At 41.5% G+C, this 23,122-nt stretch overlaps 1 protein-coding gene across 5 annotated transcripts in view; it reads right to left on the minus strand.

The window, feature by feature from the left end:
• The window catches only part of Sec24AB (Protein transport protein Sec24AB), a 168,037-nt gene that overhangs the window by 56,300 nt on the left and 88,615 nt on the right, over positions 1-23,122 (minus strand). For all 5 annotated transcript variants that reach the window (XM_075878875.1, XM_075878873.1, XM_075878874.1 and 2 more), the window contains 7 exons: positions 20,801-20,927; positions 16,314-16,423; positions 14,472-14,538; positions 14,070-14,234; positions 9,034-9,089; positions 2,423-2,524; positions 2,237-2,338 (listed from right to left, as the gene is read on the minus strand). In XM_075878875.1, coding sequence (XP_075734990.1) covers positions 2,237-2,338; positions 2,423-2,524; positions 9,034-9,089; positions 14,070-14,234; positions 14,472-14,538; positions 16,314-16,423; positions 20,801-20,927 — 729 coding nt within the window. The remainder of the gene's footprint in view (positions 1-2,236; positions 2,339-2,422; positions 2,525-9,033; positions 9,090-14,069; positions 14,235-14,471; positions 14,539-16,313; positions 16,424-20,800; positions 20,928-23,122) is intronic.

Here is a 23,122-nt window from a genome sequence, read left to right on the forward strand (position 1 = left end):
GGAAGAACATGCTCCATAAGACGCACATGACTTCACTGAAGATACAGTGAAGATGTACGGAGATACATTAAGTGCAAAGTTCCTCTTAAACGAATGTGCATTAAAGTCATGTGGAAACCACTTAAGATAATCATGGGGTCCCCTCTTGTGATCATGCATGGTTTCAAGGAAGGCTCTCTCTAAAAGCAGGAAAACTATCAGGCACTAACATTCTGTACTTCCTATTCTTCCTCCTCTTTTTCTAAGCAAGCAGGGGCATATACCCATAGCAAGGTTTTTGTCAAGTAGCATTGTTACCAGCTACTGCAAACAATTTGTTGTCAAACATTATGGGGAGCTGCTATTTGACTACTGGCAAGAGTTATAACGCCAAGGTTAAGACAAAGAAAAACGTAATCCAGTCAACTGCCGATTTTTTGGATTCCTAGGGACTGCGAAATGGCCGGAAAAACTTGGTGGTCCGAAAAAACAAATTCATTCTTTTTTATTCTGCTCAAGAGGTCTAATTACCGCCCACGTCCGAATAGGTTCAATGGCTGCCAATACACTTATTGAGCATTTTGGTGAGTGCCCAGGCTCTTGTGAATACATTTGGTGTGTGCCGCGAACCCTACTTAAAGGCCAACTTTGGCAATTTTTTTTACCACATCAGGATAATGATGCTTTTATGTTCCTGAGACACTCTTGTCAGGCATCTGATAGCTGTAATGCTCAACAAATTCGAAAATAATTTTCAATTACCAAAAAACCGTAATACCAACACCAAAACCCAACCAAGTACGTTTCTACGTGTGACGCAATCATTTGACCCAGCCTGCCTGATTGCGCATAATGCCTGCCAGGTGGCCCTACGAGTCCACGCCATCTGCCACGATCGGCTAAAATGCTTACGCTGTTATGGTGAATATATGGCGAATCATGTGTGGCTCACAATGCAATGTCACTTGCCACCTATCGCACGCCCACCAACACAGAAAATAAAATCGCACGCTCAACCAAGGAAGCGCCGGTTGAACCCACACAATCCATAGCAGACAAGCAGATGCTGCAGTGGCACGGCAGTTCCGTTACTTCCGCCAGGCAACACTCAACGACCTGTAGCATACACACGCATTAGCCGTGAAGGTGTTCGTTATGCCCACTCAGTTCCTGGCCACAAACAGGCGAAGCGATGGAGCTTTCATTCCTCAAAGCAACACGTATGTGCTGCACACTTAGCAGTCTCGCTCAAAAGTGCAGCATGAACGGCGGCACATTTCGATTGTCACCCATTAAAAAGCGTGCATTATGCTTGCAACTTCGTTTACGATTGTGACCACTTATCTAAAGATGTTTATCATAAAGAATCGTAAGCAATTAAGTCGCAATGGCGAATTCGCCACCAGCTGTCATCACGCCTCCATACATTCCCGGTGCTTATCCATAGAGACACGGCCACACTGCCCCGTGATAATAAAATAACCCCTTCGTATTTTCATTTACCTCACCCCACAACACACAAACATTGAGGCAAAGTAGACTTTCGAACACTCCTACGACAACAAACGGATTGACTCACGAAGCACTGGTTCAAACCTACAAGATGAGAGACGCGACAGAAGGTGGGGCTGTATAATAACTGCCATTTCCGACCAGAAATTTGGGCAAAAACACTGAAAAATCGGACGCCGATGCGTCTTTGTGTCCGAAATCTGAGACGTTCTTATGCAGTGACATATATAATGCTAGCGACAGCGCCGCGAAAGCCTCAGAAATTTCAAGCATGTCCGGAAAATCTGCAGTTGACGGCAAACAAAGGTTGCCACAATGCTTCTTGACTCAATAACTTCCTCGAGCAGGCTTTGCATCACAACACCACGATGAAGAGACAGTGCACCAGAAATGGCAAAGTCAAGACAACACAACAAAAGAGATTCGGAACTTCAGCCAGAGAAAAATGCAACAAAAGCATGAACACAGCAAAATGAAGGAATAATGGCATTGACTAAATTTGTGTTTATGACTGTTCAATGCACCTACATGCATATAGTAATAGCATGCATTAGGAGTGTATGGGTCTCACTTTTACTAACTAGGCAGCTTCTATACAACTTTGGCACAAGCTTGGCAAAACTTTTCACTCTAAATTCCATTATGGAGCACTATGGCATACAAGACCGCACTTAGCACAAATGCGGAAAGTGTTTCCTCATGGTGTGCATTTTTTGTAACTAGTTAAAAAAAAAACCTCACCGACCTTTGCAGCCCTCTGATTAGGGTCTTCTCTAGGCTTGAGGCTACCAGGACCAGCATTAGGAAGGCAAGTCTGGAACACCGATACCCTTCCACCAATAGGACTCTGAGTGAGAAAGCATGAAGTCACGAATTCAGAAGTTGCCAAATCATATCAGATGAAACAAACTTATACAGTTCACAATCTTACCACTAACTTATAAGCAGCCTGTACAGCAGCACCCAAGGCACTCGTCGGTTCTCCATTTTGTGCATGAATTGATGGAAGATTGGTCAACAGATCTTGTACAAGCTGCAAGAGAAAAAAAGAAATGAGCAGGTGAACAACATCACACAGACTGATCACTTCAATAACATGAAGTGCATGAAGTGCACTGAGAACAAGTACAGCTATAGTAAAAAATACCGCTATAGCATACACTGGAAGCATTTTTTTGTTTCTGACAACCTACAGTCAAGCATGATCTTACTGTGTAAATTGTTCTCGCTATGAATATTTAATACTGATTGTAGAACTCAAGACAAACTAGTCTAAAAGTAAGTTACAAGTTCATACTGTAACTTTTGCTGACTTGAGCTGACATACACGCTTGCTGTATGCCATGTAAAATGGGGACTCAAGCTTCTGAAGTAGATAGATCCACTTTTTCTCGAGCCCTCATGTTCCTAAACACACAAACTTGTGGATGAAATAAAGTTTGATTTGATTTCATTTGATTCGCATTGGAGGATTTCTGCACAAGTAATCATTTCTGGGGTTTCATGAGCCACAACCACTACATGGTTATCAGACATGCCATAATGAAGTGGTCTGAAAACTTCTATCACCTAGTAAGTGTGGGGGCTTGCTCGATTTTGAACACACGCTTTGGCGCTGCTTGGCAATGGCCAGTGCGGCTTCTCACGATGAACAGTGGTGGCAGCGAATGCTGCACAGTAACGCGCTGGTGGACCAACTAAGGGCTGTCCAGAGGGCCCATGCGGCAGCAGAGAGGCTTGGCCTCTCTGTCCTGACGTGGAAGCAGCCAGCATCAGTCCTCCAGCCTCTAAAAATTCGTCTCCATCAAAATATGACTGTCACAAACCAGGATCAAAGCCATAACTTCAAAGACAGCAGACGAGCAGTGTAACTACTGTACCACTGCGATGGCTATTTATGTACAGTGTCAATTTTAATGAAAGCGAACACCGCGACGCGTGGCCTGCGCGCTTTGGTAGCTTCTGGCAGCGCTTTTAAGTGGGAGCGAGAACAATCAGTCTTTTTTCGCGTCATCTCATGGCGAGCAGAACAACTATTTGTTGCTGATATCAAACGGCAAGATTACAACCCCTCTCCCTTCAAGGCGATTACTGGCTCTCGCGTAATCGCCTCGAAGGGGGAGGGGGTCGCAATCTTGCTGCTAGTTCCATACTAGCAACAAATGATTGTTTTCCTCACCGCGAGATGACGCAATAGGAGACTGTGGTTGCTCTTGTTTCCGCTTGAACGGGCTGCCAGCAGCCGCCGAAGTGTGCAGACCACGCATTCCCGTGTTCCCTTTCATAAATTGACACTGTACAAGTTATGAAAATGCTAGGTCTGGGCCAACACTAATGCCACATACTCAAATACAGTCAATCCCAGATATTGAGAACTTGAAAAAGATAGCAAAATAGTTCGATATATCGCTAATTCTAAATACAAAATATGCATATTTAAGGCCTAAATTAAAGAATTTCATGCCTTGGAAATCATTAAAAGCGCTAACATAACCATTCGCTCGCAGTATAATGAGACCAAGGTGTGGAGTACAAATTACCGCACTTTATTTCACATGAAAATGGTTCATAAACTTATCTTGCTTCTTGCACGCCATCAAGTTCCAGTTATCTTTAATATCACTGAAGCTTTTCCAATAAGCGAATTCAGCTCCTTTGGCCACAACAGCGTTGATTGACACATAACGCCGATGCAAGCTTTGTAGCACGACAAAAGGTTCTTTGGTGGCGGCATCGAATGCATTGGCATATTCAGAACCGTACGGGTACACTTCCACGACACCGGCAATGGCGGCCATGATCTCAGCATCGATGCAGTCAGGAACAGCTATGTCGTCATCTGCACCGATGAAATTGCTCACTGTCCGAAATGGTGCCCAGAAACGCTGATAAGTCGCAGAATTCATGGAGGCACCATACGCCATTGTCAGAAGTCATGACGTACACGAAGTTGTCACCTGGTCCGCAAGGAAAGTTTACGATGGTGCTTTACTTGACGTTGCTCCAAGCGCCAGTTATAATTTTTATCGCTATGTGCAGGTCAACGTTCTGTTCAACTCCCATATGAAGATTTATCAGGAATGGGGCGAGAAGTATACAAGTCCACAAGGCGCAAAAGAAAACGCTTTAGTGCTATAAAACTGAGTTTCCACTGTCAACATGTTGCCGATATCGATGTCACTTTCGACCTTGTAGCTCACATCCGCTGCTTTGATGAGAAAAGCTAGAAAATATGTAGCCTCCGAGACACGCGTTACAAAACTGAAAACACTAAAAATACGTCACGAGGTTACCTATATCGAAGGCCATGCTGTACACCGGCTTGAATGCCGTTGTATGCTAAAAAACAAGGAAGGGAATGCGAACATTGCAACGAGATAGCCGAGACACTTCGCATTCTCATTTTGGTGTCCTGAGCAACCGGTATTTTGAAATACACTACACCGCCGCGTTAAAGACTGGCGGATCGCGCATCAAACGTACCAGTGCACTCACAAGCGCCGCGCAACGAACCAGATCAGCGCGACTTAATAACACCACCTTTTCGTCACCTGCGCACGAAAAGAGATAGGAACTTGCTAGAACGCAGCCGAAAAGTGATCAATATTGGCTAGGAAAAATTCATTTTTTGGGCTTCAGTGCGACACAGCGTTCAATATAGCAGATGTCCCACTGTGCAAAAGCTCAATATACGGGTGCACCAGTCCCATACTGCTGCATAGAAAATTCAAGGGCGTTTCTCGACTGTTCGATATAGCCAATAATTCAATATATCCTTGTTTTTTTATATTTAGGATCGACTGTACATAAAAGATATGAAATACCTATACCTATAGACCACCTATAGACCAGAGTGAAGGAAGAAATGTAAATTTAAGGGCTCGTTCTCTTCATCAGACACAATATCAATGAGAACAGACAATGATGCCAAGGAAAGCATAGGGAATGTTATTAGAAGTAACTGTAATGTAAATGTGAAGAAATAAAAATGGACAAAAAAAGATAACTAGCCGCTAGAAGGGACTGAACCTGCAACCTCCGAATAACGCGTTCGATGCTCTACTAATGAGATACGGTGGCAGCCATCCCTACATCCACTTCATAGAGTATATACACTACAAATCTCATTATAACAGTCCCACCTGCCACAAAAATACTTCATTATATGAGAAAATTCATTATAAACATATATTTGGAGCACTGTCTCTATAACAGAGCTATTATTATTTACCTAGTTAAAAATGATAATTCGTTATGTTGGGGTTTGAGTTATGTGCATTTAAATGTGAGAGCATCAGTCAGCACCGCCTGTTGCCATTATGGCGAGTGTGGACTAGAGGTCACATGAAATTACTTGCACTTCAGAGGCAAACTTAAATTCTTATAATTGTAGGAGCAAAAATTTTTTTAGGGCCCGCCTGGCATTTTTCTTATACAAACTGCTGCAAATTTGTAAGTTTAAAAAAAAAACCACAAGCACAGGTTTACATGCAACTTTACATAATTATTGCAGTTGTGTAAACTGCATCTGTTACAGCATATAAAGTAGACAAACTTTACATATAATAAATGCTTCAAAGAGATGAATGTCTGAAGAGTTGGTAAAATGACATTATTTCAGTGTAAATAGTTTAACGAAATGAGAAGCCAGAAAGGATGACAAACACAGGCTCAAAGCGACAACTGATCTTACTGAAAGCAGATCATAACAAAGACATACAAGTTCAGAGCATTATAGAACTTGCTGGTATGTTTATACGGATTTCACAAAATATCTACTGATATATTTATGGCATATTTCAGAGCAGCATTTAACAACCCGATTTTATCTGCTGTATAGTTTAGAGCATTGTTCATTTTCCACCGCTGCTTCGAGGAGGGGAAACTTGATAGTGCTGCTCCTTTAAATTTTGTATATTCAACAACTTGCAATAAAAAATTTTGACAGCTTTAATAAAAACCTGTTTCATAGTGTCTTGAGATTCTCGCTTTTTCTTTTAAATACAACCAACCTCATCAAGTTCAATGCAATGGCCATTGAAAAATATTTCCCTCGGTTCCCATGTTTAGTTTGATATTAGCATCCAAGTTAAATGCTTCTTCATAAGCCATCAAGTTATTTACTTGTAAATTTTTTAGCAAACTATCAAATAAATGTTCATTGTTAAAATGGAGATTCAGAAATCTCATAGTGTTACTTTTGTGCCGAGGAAGTGCTTATTTTAAAATAAAATCACATTTTAGTGGTCCCCATTGGGTTAGCACACTTCAAAATTACCCGCCTAAGCGGAACGTTTGTTGTCACTGTTGCCGTGCACAAAGTTACCCGGCTTTACTGCGCAGCCAACGACACTAGTAGCAGCAGAACAAAAGCAGCGGGAGCTACAGCAGTAACAACGGCGATTCAACAATTTCCTGCCATTTACTCAGAGATGGCAGACGTTATTGGTACAACTGGGCCCATTTCTCGGTAAGTAGTGCTCTGCTGTTGAAAATATTGTCCTTTTAGACGTCATACATTGAGCTTTCACTCTGATGTGAATTGTTATTTGACTTTAGTGCCCCTTTAATGAGCAATTAAAGCTCATTAAAGGGACACTAAACACATTTTAATTTAATGTGTTTTTTCCCCCCAGATTAATACTACCCAAAGACTACCCTCATGTTGCAATCGAATGCCAAAATTATCAAAATTAAAGTAGTCTAAAAAGTGCAATGACCCACACAATTCTCTTTAGTTTCTCGTTTCATTTTTTTTTTTTTCTTGGACGTAATAAAAAGTCACCCTTTAAAGGGCCACTCACCAGGTCCCATACCAAATTTTAGTTAGACAGTGGAAGTTGTTGGGTGTCCGATAAGGAACAATTTACCACAAAAATTTTTTGAATCGGTTCATCATGAGCAAAGAAAACAGGTTTTTGAAGCAGCGCAATACGAGGATGAGAGGAGGCGAGCTCGAAACCCTTGCCACTCCTCCTCGTAGCCTTCGCAAGCCAAATCTCTTCCCCAACCTCTCCGGCATCCGACTAAGCGGTGACGTGCGCATGACGTGCCCAAACAAGTCCAACTCGCGAGCACGCGAGCGGCGTTGCTTTGTTGACCAGCGTTATTTTGTGGTCTTCTGCCTGTTTCTGCAGGATGGTTTGGAAACGCTGGCTTAGAGTGGTAGAATAGAGGAGCACAATGAGTGCCCGAACGCGTAGGAGCATTCCACGGCGGTCGTTTGCTCCATGCGCCGATCGCGGCGACACGAACGCATGAGAAACGCTGACACATTAGCCCCGCATCTCGTTGCAATTCGCGGGAGAAAAATATAAAAAAGACGCTCACATTCCCTTTTTGCATCTGATTATTTATCTAGAGTTTTATTGATCTTTTCAAGCAACAAATTGCATAAACTACGCATGCCGTGTTAAATCATTTTCGCCATATCACGTGCCACTGTCTGCAACGTCAGAGCAGAGTCGTCTACGTAGAGGACCAATGTCACTGCATTGCCGTGTACGTAGGGCCATTCATATGCGCACGTCATGTCCTCATTCTCTAGGTGCGCGCCGGCAGAGAGGAGGAAGAGCAGCGTTCATCTTGAAATTTGACCCATTTCTGTGGCTTTGCAAATTGCAAATTTGCTAATTTTGGCAGACGTGATCACGAATGCCTTGTCTACGCATTGCGCTTGTCAGCTCAAAATTGTCAAACCTGGTGAGTGGCCTCTTAAGTTACAATTTTGGTCACATTACAATACTACAGTAAATAGTGCAACAACATTTATAACTCCACGATTCAACAGTTCTAGACCCGTGCTATTACTATAGACTGAATAATTCGAAGTCTGATAATTCTAACTTTTGATCAACTAAAACAAATTTTCAAATTTCTGGTTGGCGCACTATGTTGATGTATTTTACAGCCACTTCAAACTGCCCCACTGCAAAAATTCGAACTTTCTACTTATCCACGCCTATAAATATCTATTGCCTTTGCAGTGTATAGCCGACATTTGTATTTTTATCTAGCTAACATTCCCAAATAATGCTGATTGCCCGCCTATAAAACGGCTATAAATGTGGCTAAACTGTGTGCACCAACTAATCGCATACTGACAGACAAAAAAAAAAAAACGAGACAGTATGGCCTTGGTTTAACGTGTGCCAAGTGCTTTTTAAAGTCACTTCTGTAGCAATAACTGCTGTTGTGCCGGGAAAGCATTATTAATTTAAGAAGGGGCTACCTCCTGTAACGGTACACAGCAGATTCAGTCCCTTAACTACACATGCGTGCCCACGCTATACAAGTACCAGCATGATCACAGACATCTATAAACTTCCCTGACAATCATGCAAGAATGCATGATTTTGCTGCGGCACTGAGCAGCAAACATCACAACACTAGTTGGTATGTTGCCCCAATTCATATTTATAAAAACTGATCATTGCAACAAAGTGGTGACATCCTATCAATTTTGAATTATTAAAAGTCTACTGTATTTATGAATGCTACTCTAAGTTTTCTGGACAGCAGTAAACATCTGCAAATACTCACTGCTTTGCTTTCATGGATATTGACCAAGAGACTGTCTGGAGAGGGCACAAATACATCTGTTTAAAACAAAAACAAAAAAGACAATATTTCTATACATATTATTACACACTTGAATGAAGAAGGTTGCCATCATAATCTGCATTAGTTTTGGTATCTACAGGTGTGTATATAAATATGAAAATTATTACTTCACAGTGAACTCAACTTAAAACCAGTGCAAATCAAACTAAATATTTTTTCGAATACTTTCTTATTACAAATATTACTGGCTTTTACAAACTTTTTTTTCTCTGCTAGAGATTTAAAGAAGAAATTTTATTGAACGGAAAGTAGTATGTAGGTAAATACTGCTTTATACACCACCACTTCTTGATTGATTTGATTGATATGTGGGGTTTAACGTCCCAAAACCACCATATGATTATGAGAGACGCCGTAGTGGAGGACTCCAGAAATTTTGACCACCTGGGGTTCTTTAACTTGCACCCAAATCTGAGCACACGGGCCTACAACATTTCCGCCTCCATCGGAAATGCAGCCGCCGCAGCCGGGATTCGATCCCGCGACCTGTGGGTCAGCAGCCGAGTGCCTTAGCCGCTAGACCACCGCGGCGGGGCAAACACCACCACTTCTTGACAACATCAAATCTGCAGTTGACGTTTTATATGAAGGCAGGATCTGCCAAACACGTTTGCAAAGCAGCACCCTGCTGCATCACACAATACCTCCCGACACCGAAAACAGTCGCTCACCAGACACACAAGAGCTTACATGCTTTGGCTTACTATCACAGTTCACATATAGACTTATGGGCACCGAAGTCTCGTTTGTTCTGGCGTGTTTGGCCGCAACCTGATTTATTTGGGCTATGAAAGAGCTACACATGTTTCAAGATTTTGACGAGGTGTGGCCCATTAGATGAAACTGAACATTTTGGTCTAATAAACTATTTCCAGACTACGAGAATGAAATATATTATAATTCTACCCGTTTGCCAACTACCACAAAAAGATTGCTACCAAAATGCATTGGTGAATGCAGAATAAATGCAACTTTTGAGTAAAGTTGTTAATAGCCTATACCTTGTTGACATCACACCTTGTCAAATTCATATCACTACGCATAAAAAGGCACTGGAGCAGTATGATCACTTCTGCAGATAATCCTGCATTAGCGAGAATTCGCGCGACTGGCACCAGACACGTCTGGCCCTATACAGGGGCAATAAATGTCTGGTACTGTTCCGACCGTAACAAGACAGGAGGCCAGAAATGTTACTACTAGTAGGCACCAATTCATCTGGCACTTTGGCGATTAAATCTTGCGAAAGTGAAAGTACAGTCAAATCAGTAGCAACATCCCAGATATAACAATCTATCGGTTATATAACAACTATATTTGGGTGTGCTTACGATTTTCCTATGCTGCCCATTGAAACTGCATCCATACATAGCGAACATTTTTCAAGGCCGCCTATTGCTACAACGAAAACTTCAGACATGGTCGCGATAAAGATATGGAGCATACAAAGCTAAAGAAGAGTTAAAACAGGCCTTCTTAAGTACAGTACAGCCTCGTTTATTCGAACTCGGTTATTTCAAAGTCCCACTTAATTCAAAGTATTTCAGTGATCTTGTATATTTCCATGTAAGTTTAAGCAGATGATTTGAAGTGGCAGTCAGCATCAGTCCGCGGAAACGACAGCCCTTAAGAGCCACTAAGCAATGTACTGTAGCGATACTATTGAGTCTGAAATACTGAAATATCGATACTGAAATACCCCAGCCTCGATACTTCCAGCACGACAAACAAAATTGTAAAAACCAACAAAAAACGGTCTCGTGATCCACTAAAATGACCAGCTCCGATTACGCTTCGAATTTTTTCAAGTTCTTTGCATCCCATTTTTGTATGTTCTGTTAATTCAGAAACCCATTTAATTGAAACATTTCTCACAGTCTCAGTGACTTCAAATTAACAAGGTTTTACTGTATAAGTAAGGCGCTCACTTGCACTTGCCCCATTAGATTGCTTGCTGTGAAGTTAAGCTAGATTGGCGAGCGCCGTAAGCAGACTTCCGACACTGCGGAAGAGGTTGCTTACATTCCAGATGTTTTTTCAGCAGCAAAATTACAGTGAGGAATAAAATAGAACGAAATAAGATGCAACATGAAGCTTTGCGGTAAGCTTCCTCAAAAGAACCTTTTCTGGCGCATTTTTTGCTGTGAAGCCAATGCCTTGAAATGCAAAATGACATGCATTGCTTCGTCATATAGAAGTTCACTGTGTTGCCACCACAATGTGTTGCAAAGTGTCATTAGTCTTTTTGGTAATGGCAGAGACCGATCTATCATCGTTAATGACTTCCACACAAACGCGGCGAAGCCTAGAGATCGACAGCGATGTGGCGGCCAGCGATGCACAAGAAATGATGTTTTATCACTGACAACCCTATCGCAGTCATCTGGAGCTGCCTGCTCGGATGCACGTGCCGTGTGAACTGTTCAGATTGACGGCGGTACAAGCAGTACAAGCCATACAAGCGCGCGGTGCTGCTTTTTGAAAGTTCGCCACCGCCACACAGTGCGAGATAAAGTGTGCATCGCTTGTTAGAAACTAAAGAAGCTCGCTTGTGTTAGGGCACAGGCACCGAGAAACGCCAATGCTCGGACAGCGAGCGTATAATGCACGTATTATTAGGCAACAACCCAAGCGCATTGTGCCTCGTCACATGGGACCGGCACAGCAACGCGGGATATATAAAGTGCGTGTTGCTTGCAAAATGCGTCTTCGCCGCGTTGGGTGAACAAGCAACTCACCGCACCCATGTACGGTGCAAAGTGAAGCAGGCACAAAGAACGCACAAATCCGTGTAATACAGCAAACTGCCAAGCTACACTTGATGGGCAACCTTTATATTTATGTATAGATCTGAACGAAATTTTCGCAGTTTGTGTATTTAGATGTGCAGATTCTAGAAATGTAATTACTTTTTTGGTAGGTCAAGTAGTTTCTATAATACTGCACAATCAATATATTACTTGGGTCCTTTGTTTGGAGCCTAATCAGCACCTAAGCAGGAAGCACCAAAACATTGCTGAGAGTTTAGAAACAATATAGCATGTTTAAGATGTGCAATATGCTATAATCAATTTGCTGGGCCAATTTCAACAAGAGTTAGAGGTCATCAATGTTTACAGAAAAAAAAAGCCACCTCCACCTGTCACAGATGTGACCCAATTAAAAAACTTTTTGATCTGTATATTGTCTTCAAAATAGGCATATTACATACTGCATGCATTTATCTTTCTGGCAAAAAAAGAATTATGCTGACAGCTCGAATGGAACAGAACTTATTCTCCCCCAACTTGGCAAATGTGCTAAAATTGCTGTTTTGAAACAATGTGGAAAAACTTTTCAAAACGCCTTTATTGAAAAAATACTAATAAAATCTTATGAAAATGCACCAGGGGCATAATCTGGATGCGTCCCATCGTTATTCTTCTTCTTGACCAGCTTTCTCGGACTTGGGAACACTTTTCTCAATTCTCTGACAACAGTCCTTCTCCCTAGCCTTCACAGATAGGCTGTTGAATACCGCTATGTCCAGCTGCTCTAGAATCGCTGCAAATGCAGGCATCGCTCGTGTTGAAGCAAAGCACAGATTCTGCAACAGCACCTTGCACAGCAAAAAGAGAAGCGTGCTGCTCCTTTGATACCAAACTCCAAATCACGGAATGGAGGCTTTCGTGTGGATTCTGCAAGATGCCTTGCTCGCATCTTGCCTCGCTGCCGCACCACTTGACTTCGAAAAGAGCTCAATTTTTCGCGCTGTTGCCAACACTGATGAAAGACCCTCAAGCGTCGTGGTTATCTCGTGGGCCCTCGCGTCGCGAACTTCACTGGCACTAATCAATCGCATCAGCGTCTACCCGCACACGGCCAAAGTCTATATTTTTTTTTGTGCTTTTGCGAAGGGTACATAGTTGTTTACTGGACAGGAAAAAAAAGCTAGAAACATGACCTTTCCAACAAGACCAAAATGGCACTAGTGGAGCATGTAGTTCGCGTGCCGGCAGCTGTTGAAGTATGGCTAGTTTACACTTCAATTTAAAGGTCTTCTTACACATAGTTGCTCTCTTTATGGGTTATAACTTGAGAAATAAGTGGAATTTTGAAGCCATACTTTGCTGATAGGTGCGGAAGGACATCAGGATCAGCAAAATGATAAGAGAGAAAATTCTATTTTTGGGCCGATTATCGACTTCTCTAAGTAACGCGTCCCGCCTTAACAGTGAAGGAATGAGCCAAGTAGGCGGCAGGCTGTACGCAACTAGGCAGGGATAAACGATTTCACATGGTGGTACCGCACTTCAATGAAATGGTGTCAGTTCATTGCAGAGGCGATTAAATTCACTCATGCACACAATGAGCGTTGCTTCCCAACAAGAAATGACTTGTCACTGGAGGCGTCGCTACGACCTTTTAATAAATATACGCAACACGAAATTGCAGGTTGCTCGCTAAGTGCACATTTTAAAGGGTGAGTGAATAAATATGCAATGCACTATTGATATAAGGATCACTTTTCGCAGCACTTTCGAGTTCGTTATAAACTGGTTCGATTGTATCACCAAAGTCGATCTCGTATGAATAGTCCCTGGAGAGGTTATGAAGGGTAGCATGCGATAACTTCCTTTAATTTATGGTTTCTTAGCAGTGTATAATGATGCAACATTCAGCAAAAGGTACTGAATGGGGCATATGGTATGTAATAAGCATATTCATTCATGATGTGCTCAAAATGATCTACAACGAATTTCATGATAAACAAATTAAAAACATGAAGGACTTCCCTTATTGACAAGGTGCATCTAGCATACCTAGAAGCCCGGAAAGAACTCAAGACCTTCGCGAGAGCTCGTGTATGTACATATTTAATAGCATGTAATGAAAAAGAGCGGAGATTGTATTCATTTTCGGCTTGTTACCACCCAAAGCCCTTAAGAAGTTTAAATAAAGTTCTTTATACTAACCATCAATGTCCGAGACAAGCAGCATCTGTGGCTGGCTGAGCCCTTCACCCAAGTTGTAGAAGTGCACTGAGGAGTCGAAGGTTACAAAGCCCACCTGTGTACGGCTGTCACCTGGAATGTTGTCCAGCTCTTCCAAAAGTACCTTGCAGAATGATGACAAGTACCCTGAAACAAAGAACGAACATGCTGCATGACAACACAAAATATGATGGGCAGCAAGGCAAAAAAAATGCCCAAAAACATACCCACTGTTAGTAGAAATGCAGCATAAATATGATACAGTAAAATATAAATCTGAATACTCCTATATAATGTGGCTGTTCAAAAACAGAGCGACTTCTAACAGCAGTTATTTTGAACAACCTGCACCAGATGCTGTTTTCAATGAGTGCCATTACCAACCTGTCTGTACAGCACCATGGGAAACATCAAGAACGAAGAGGTAGGCTGCTGGTTGGGGTGGCCGTAACTGCATGAAAAGCATTAAATCATTTGAAACTGTAACATAGTCACCGTTCATTAAGCCAGAAGAAACAGACAACAAGCACTGAACTGCACAGACGAATAAAAAGAAAAAACCATATGTTACAAACAGCCAACAAAGGTTCATTCAAAGCGATTAAGGGTATCAAATGACAGCTTAACTTTTAATCAGTAAAACTCATTGATGCCATAGGTATGTTCCATAAATTTATCCCCATACTGCTAAATTTAGGCACAGCTAATGTCTAAGAGTTCAAAGAGACTAGCACATCTGATATTTGTTTAGAGGCAAGTTAACACTGGAGATTCAAAAGTCGCTGACCTAAGTGCTTAGTTATACAGGGAGGGCCTAAAAAGCAAGGTGTGAGGTTGGCCATGTAGTACTTGGAAAAATAACAGTGCACATTATAAAAAACTGGTTTTGAGAAAGTATTTGCTTTTAACAGAACAAACTTTAAAAAAAAAGGGGGCGGGGGGTGATCAAAGCTCACACTGACACAGCTGTAAAAGGCACACATCAAAGTTATCAAAGAGTGCATGAGGATTCCAGAAAAGAATAAACCTTAAAACAAAAAAAAAGCACTTTTCAAAAGAGACATTTAAAAAAAAAAGAGTTCATAACACACAAGCAACTGTTTGTGTCAAGTTGATCAAGTGTCAAAATATTAAGTTAATCACAACAAGCTGCTCAAAAAGTTGCTCTAAGTTGCTCACAACAGCGACTTTCTTATTCAAGCAGTTGCCAGTGTCTGGAAAAAGAAACTACACATAATAAGTGATAGTCTCAAGCTCTTGCATTATGGAGAATAGCATGCAATGAGTGGATCAAGAAAACTTGAAAAGAAGGATGAATGACAGTCAGCCAGAAAGCCAAGAGATGGGGAAACTCAGTCAGCCAGAAAGCCAAGAGATGGGGAAACTCCTTACCTCGTAACACAACAATAACTAACTAGCATTAAAGGACAGTGAAAATACTTCGCCTTTTTGTCAGGCAAGGCTTCTTCATTACGTGTCATAAGCGCTAGCTGTTGGGCCAGTTGGTGCATCATGAACTTCAAAGGCAATGCCAGAAAATACACAGAAACACGTACACAAGAAGGCGGTACACACACGGGTTAATGCTTGAAAGTTCAGCATTTGTTCGTGTGTCCCATATTCTTCTTGTATACATTGTTAAGAATTCCGAAGGCCTCTGCGTGCCTTCTCACACGCCATCAAAAAAGTTCATCATCGCCGCCCAATTACACGGGTTGTGAAGGAGGGTCGCCAACAAAGCTGACAGATCAAAGGGGGTTACACCCGCACCTTTCCCACGGCAGCCTTCGAGAGACTGACTCCGATCTTTCCTTCTACCTACTCTTCCTTTCTCTTTCCTTTCTAACCTTACAGTCTTTAAAAAAACCAGCCTTGAAACTGTCACTAACAGTTGAAGTTGCTCCTTTTCGAGGCTCCTGTGCGGGCGGCAAAAGCCACCCTGCTAATTAACACACAGCAAAGAAGACGTTTATCAATTAGTATCAGCTCACAAAGTTTAAGATGCAAATAATCATCTACATACGAATTTGTGTATCCACTGGCACCCAGTCTTTGAGGTGCCAGCAAATATACATGTGTCACTCACTACATTAAACAGACAACTCTAAATTATTTATTTGGCACTGCACACATTAGTCCCCCCTCCCCCCCGAAAAAAAAATCAGTGCAGCAAAAATATGTAGGTGACTGATGAAAAACAATGAATATGCAAAGTGCAGCACACACCATGTATTCTGTTGGGGCAATGAACTCCACAGTGGCATGGCGAACCTCAGGCCGCCGCTCTGGTTCACCATATTTTTTTGTTGATGGGTCATACATAAAGTCGTCAGGCACTGAAGGAGCATGAAATAGCACAAGCACATTGTAACCTTACTTTTCCAATGTTCAACATGCCCAGAACCCACAACATCCACCCTATTGAACTGTAACAACTAATAATGCATTTTAGGTAGATAATGCAACTACCACTTTAACCTCTATAATCTAAAAGTACACATGTAAAAATTAGCCTCTAAAGACAAAATACCAGCAGAAAAGAGTTCTGCAGATGAGCAAGGCCAGGACGACAATGCTGAAGAATCCTCAGGTCCCATAAAAAGCAATAATTCAATGAAGACATGTACAAGCTCTTGAACACCATGCAAAAAAACGTTAAAAAAACAACATGAACAAGAGAAAATTGAACAACAAAGGGTTTCTTTTTTGCTGATTTCATGACGTTTACATGATATTACCATCTGGACCAGTTGCCAATTCTTCTACATGCGTAAGCTGTGTTTTATGGCCCTTCTGATGCATTTATTGAACAGAGATTACACACTCACATTCGACAAGACAATCAAGATAGTGACATTTGAATGTACTTGCGTGATCTGGTCTACATATAGTTATGCAAGCAGTTTCCATATCGAATGGTACGCGCCTTTCTGATTGATGCCTTGATGGCATAAGGGGGGACATGGCATTGCGAGATATTTTCTGTATTTTATGAGGACATGGTGTATGGAGATATTTGCAGTATATTATGTCTAAAACCGATGAAACTACATAGGCTTCAATTTTTCACAATGATCTCAAATACGCAATAATTCTTTTCATACATATACTGGTTTACAAGACTGACAAAACTGCCTTTATAACGTTTCCAGAGGCAACAGAAAAAAGGCCATTCAGCTGAAAACTACCTTATGGTATAGCTAGATACAACAATATGCAATAAATGCAACTCTGCAAACAGTTTTTAGATCAATATTTATCTTGTCATTCTACAGATGATTGAAATTCAATGTTTGTACTATGACTATTACAAAAAAAAAACTATGTATTCACTCGCGTAATGAACGCACCTTTTTCTAAAAAAATCGGAGCAATGTTGGGGGGTGCATTTATTATGTGGGGTAAATTTTATGAAAACATTTTTGGGAGAAGCACGAAATGCGGTAATGAAAAAAAGTCAGGTCACTTAGCCTTTCGCAATTGACATACACGTACACTGTTTGGAAACAGCTTCTTTGTTGCACTTCACTCATCTTCAGTGGTTGATGGCGCGATTTTCTGTAAGCTGTCCCCGGGCCAGGCCGCCCACACACGCCATAAAAGCGTTTTGCGGCAATCTTCTCTCGCAATCATTTAACCCCAATATCTGCCGTGATCTCGAATGGCGTCCAAAAGCGTGCGTTACGATGCGACGACGCACTTTGCCAACTTCGTAGTAACCTCGCACAACAACCGTAACGATGCCATTAACACTGTAGCAAGTAACCAACATTGCAGCATGCAACCCCCAGAGCATCATAAACTATTGATAACAAAATTAACGACAAAATATGGCCGCCGCCTCGCTTCTACATGAGTTTTTCTACGCGCGGATAACAGGAGAAGCGAGGATCAGAGTTGCTACCATGTTGTAGAAATCATCACAATCTTTTCTGGACAACAAGCTATTTTATTTCCCCCCCCCCCCCCCCCGTAAACCTGCGACAAAATAGTGACATATGACCCTTCACGACAGCAAATCCTGTCGTCGCTCGAAAATCGCGTGCATGTGGTTGGGCTTTTTCGTATTCATAGGAAGCAACGTACCGCCGGTTAACATGGACAGGGCATGACCTTCGCTTGCGGTGTGCTTATCAGCAAGGATGTCTGTACACTCGCACCGTTCGTGAACCATGCTGTGGTGCACAGATAATACAGGGGACGTGCCACGCATAGATAGAAAGAAAAACAATACGGCACGTGTCAACGGTCGATGAGGGGGGGGGGGGGAAGCGAGCCGAGATCGCCAGGGGGGGGGGGGTCGGCAAAATAATAAAAAGTGGAAATAAAAAGTGGAAGAGATCCAACAGGTGAGGAGGTGCCAGGCGTCGGTAAGCGGAACTACAGCAGATGAATGTAAAGGGTATGTTTATTATGCAGGAAGAAAAAAAAAATCCTAATTTTAATGACTGAAATTGAGAGTACATTTATAACGGGAGTACATTCATTACGTGAGTAAATCGGGTAATTTAAAATTTACACACCTGTAATAGGGAAATGAGAATTATGCTCTCAGCATTTGTGATGCACAACTTGACCTTCAAGATAAAAAGTAACCACAGCTCTAGCTGTTCTAGATCATAAGATATCTCTCGAAAAAGCTAAATAAGTGACCAGAAACATTTAATATACAGCTTACACTCGTTGCACAGATCTAAACTGCGGATGAGATACTGACCATATGACTTCAGTCAGTCAATCAGTCTATACATGCTAAAGGATAGCTGTATATCTCAGTAATATGGTAACAAAAACGCTTTTTTCTTAGCTGATTTTTCGTCTCCAGAAACCATGTTCCCCATAAGCTTCCTTTGAAAGGTAAGCTCACCAATACATCACTAAAAAGAAAATCAACAAATTGCCTTTTTTTTGTAACCAACTTCACCAGTTGTTGAACTTAAGGGGAGATGCGGGTCGAAAAACGCGAGTTTTTTTTCAAAATTACCGATTTTTAATTTTTGCCTGTTTTGATAAGATTAGTACCTCTACTGTTATGAAAAAAAATACAGGTCGAGAATTAACTGGAAATGCTTTAAAATTGCATCTAAAAAGCACAAGGTGCCTGTTAAAAAGTCCAAAGTGTGCAGTCTTCGAGGACCTTGCCGTCGATAATGCGCCGCCGCTCGCCATTGTTGATCACATTAGCCGAATCGTCGAGCCTCACTCTTCAAGCAATAACAGTTTCCCTCACTGATGCGGCGCAAGAAATAATAAAAAGAAACACGCTTATGCACGTTTTTCGAGCGCCGCGACTGGCTTATGACGTGATACGGATCGGGGACCGCCATTGGCCGCTGCGCACTATGTGCTGTGAAGCCTATTTGCGGGGTCCATGTTTTGTTGAGCAGCGCAGCTGAACAATGCTTTTCTCAAGTAATTATCTCCGTTATGAAGAAAAAAACCATTGTTTGCAAGTGAAAGCCGTTGTGCGGCTTTCACTTGCGACCAATGCATCAAAATCAAACCACCTTGCGATCAACGCCAAACTTGCGGTCAATGCATCAAAATCAAAACCAATGCATCAAAAGTCATTCACACCAGTCAGCCGGAAAGTTCGTGATGCAGCAATGGATGATGTCAGCACCAATCTTGCGAGGTTGAAAAAGCTCGCAGTGACTGGACTTGGTTTAGGTTTCGCAGTCCTGTCAAACTTCTTCCTAGCTTGCAGTTGGCACAAGGCTCTGCCAGATATAGCGGAAGTTTGGCAAGCGGCTCACGGCCTCGTCTGTCAGCGAAATGTCTGTGTGGACTCGGCTCGAAAAAGCCAAGGGGGACAAACTCATGGGGCTGGCATATTTTAGTCGCAATGGCCGCTACAAGAAGGATTATTTTTTTTGGTGTGCAATTTTCATCACATTTAATGATATCTTTCATAAATAAAAACTCAATTTTAACTTGAAAACTCGTTTTTCTCAAAACGCAAACTTTGTCATTTTTTTCAATGTGCCCCTCCTTTTTCGAGCGCTCGGATCTGCATGAAATTTTGCCCAAATTTTTTTCTAAAGTATGGCGAATGCAACTATTTGGTTTGAATTTCAATACTTTGTTGTATAATAAAAAAATTCTATGTAAACCTTTACTACGGTAGGTGAAATATGAACTTTTCATGTGTATTATTTTTCACGTCTATTACATATTTTGTATGTGCCTCCTAATTAGTAATTTGCATTTTACACTTTATTTCAAACATTATGAACTATGAATGGTAAAAAATTACGGAAGTTCAGGTATGAACAAAGGGGGGGCGAAAGGATTAAGGCTCTCACGTCATTTCGCAGAGCTAAAAGCAAGCAACTTGCAAGAAAACTAATCATATATTTGAAATCAGCATAAAAAGTTCCATAAACAGTGTCTTCGAGTAGCATCTCCCCTTAAGATAATTTGCAACTAATATGAAAATGTTGCAATGCACTGCCTGCTGCCACTAGAAATTTGCAAATGGATACCTCTTCTTATCGCTGAAACCGTAGGCTTAATATAAAGCCTACAGCCTAAGAGGCAATATGTTTCAGAAATACGTTCCTAAATTGTATCAATGTAAGATGCAATATAAGTTCCAGCAAAAGTACAGCTGCAGAATCTACATTGGCATCGCTGAAAACTTTAAGTGAACCAGCAATACTTCATCTCTATTAAATACATATGCTATGATATGTTCTGTATGGCTTACTCACAGGGATTGATGCGGAAGCAAATGTTGCACTTCCACTTTTGCCGCTCCACAAACTGCACGTATGGGTTGATGTAGGCACGACAAGAGCGACAGCGCACAATGGTGCTGCTTTGAATCACAGGAAGGTGCTGCAGTGGCAAAAATACAGGCAAAAGAGATTATGAACCAGCCACAGTAAGTCCATAAAAGCTGCAATTTGCAGAACATGAGCCCACATACCTCTAGCAATAACGCTTCAATTAACTTCTTCCATGCAATATGCAAGCTGAGATCGATCCACTCGTCTTTGGTAAAAATGAAGAAGCATTAGCCCAGCTTGACAGTGCTACTTTACCTTCCCTCACATTGCCATGGACAAGCCAGCTTTGTATTGTGCTCAGTTCTGGACAGCCGTGCAGCTCTCAATGCATAACGAAAGCGTTTAACTTGTGTGGAGTAAGTAAAACTTGTTGGATAAAAGGGTACAAAACTATATATTTTTTCAGGTCGGCATTCGTGACAGCAGCACGGCCCACAAGGTGCTAAATTTACTATTGTTAGCCAAAGTACAGTAATATCTTGTTTTATTAAGAACCCCAGTAGAATGAAAGATCTCCAAATTAAGAGGGTTTTCAATTTAACAGAACATTAAAAAAATGGGTTTCAGGGAACCTTTAATCACTAAAGTAACATATTCTTGATATTGTGTTGTTTCATGATTTAGCACAACTTGTTCATGCACCTACTCAAGTGCAAGGTAACACAAATTCAGTCTTGGATCTATTCTTCGTCAACCATAGGGTATTACAGTGAAATCCTACTATCCAATTCTCGGAGGGTATATTGGACCACAAAATTGTATGCCTGGATATTCAATTAAGCTGCTTTCACAAGGTTATAAAGTGAGAAACTTTTGTTCCTGTGTTAGCATGTGCAAGCGATATTGACGTACTTGACCCCCTAGACAACTCATTTGCCCATTTTGTATCCCTCTACAAGTTGGATAAGCACTCAGTTAATCACCTGTGGAACTTTTTCAAAAGCCTCGTGACAAAGTGCATTGATGACTTTGTACCACTTAAGCGTAAAATACTACGGAAGACTAACCCCTGAGTAACCAAAGAGTTGGTACGCTTGAGACGAAGACTTCAAAAAGTAAAACAAAAACTGAAACGGCGCTACGAAGCGTCCACAAGCAACTTGATTTGAGCACTGAGATTTCTGCTTAAAAACTGTATTGCTGACACTGAAGCTCATTATCAAAACGTGCAACTAAAAAAATTTAAAAATTTAATTCTTCGTCGCCAGCAAAATTTTGGAGGTACCGGTCGCCAAATAAAAAATTGGCACCTACTCTTGTCATAGATGGCAATGCTGTGACTAGCTCACAAACAGTGCACATACTCAATAAATACTTCTATTCAGTTTTCACTAATGATAATGGCACGGAACTATTTCTTTTGTTTGATGATTTGCCACAGATTGGAAATATAGAAATAGAGGAAGACGGTGTATTTTCCCTCTTGCTCAAGTTAAGATGATAAGAAATCCAGTGGGATCGATAACATACCCAATGCCTTTCTGTTGCGCTACACAGGATGGTGTTGCAAGTATCTAAGCCTAATATTTCGGAAATCTCTTTCTCGAGCAGAGCTTCCTCATGACTGGGCGTAGCGCCAAAATGACTCCCATACCAAAAAAAGCAAACCAGTACATACCTTCCGCATACAGACCAATATCGCTGTTATGCGCATGCGTTAAAGTTCTTGAACACGTAATATTCAAGCACCTTTCCGCATTTATTGAAAACAACAACATAATAGACAGTCATCAGCATGGCTTCCGACGTGGCTTATCAACGGTTACACAACTGCTTGAAATGGTGCATGACCTTGCCTCTGGTCTAGACAAACAAAGCCAAATTGATATATAATTTCTAGATTACGAAAAAGCGTTTGACCGCGTGTCACACCGTAAACTACTACTCAAATTCAAGCAGATTCTGAAAAATGACTCTTTACTGGCCTGGATCGAAGCATACTTGAGCTGCAGGTACCAGTGCGTCACAGTGGGCTGAACCAACTCGCCGTCCGCACCAGTTCAATCCAGCGTACCTCAGGAATCCATCCTGGGGCCTCTTTTTGGTTTTTGTAAATGATATTGTCCGCAATATACCACTTAAGATAAGGCTTTTCTTAGGTGACTGTGCGCTTTATCAAGAAGTGAACGATTCTAGCGACCAGCTTCTTTAAAACAATTCTTTAACTAATATTCGGGACTGGCGTACGAAATGGCAAATGATTATAAACCCGAAAAAAACTGTTGCGATGACCGTAACTCACAA

This window comes from Rhipicephalus microplus, chromosome X (assembly GCF_043290135.1).
Source record: "Rhipicephalus microplus isolate Deutch F79 chromosome X, USDA_Rmic, whole genome shotgun sequence".
NCBI lineage: Eukaryota > Metazoa > Arthropoda > Arachnida > Ixodida > Ixodidae > Rhipicephalus > Rhipicephalus microplus.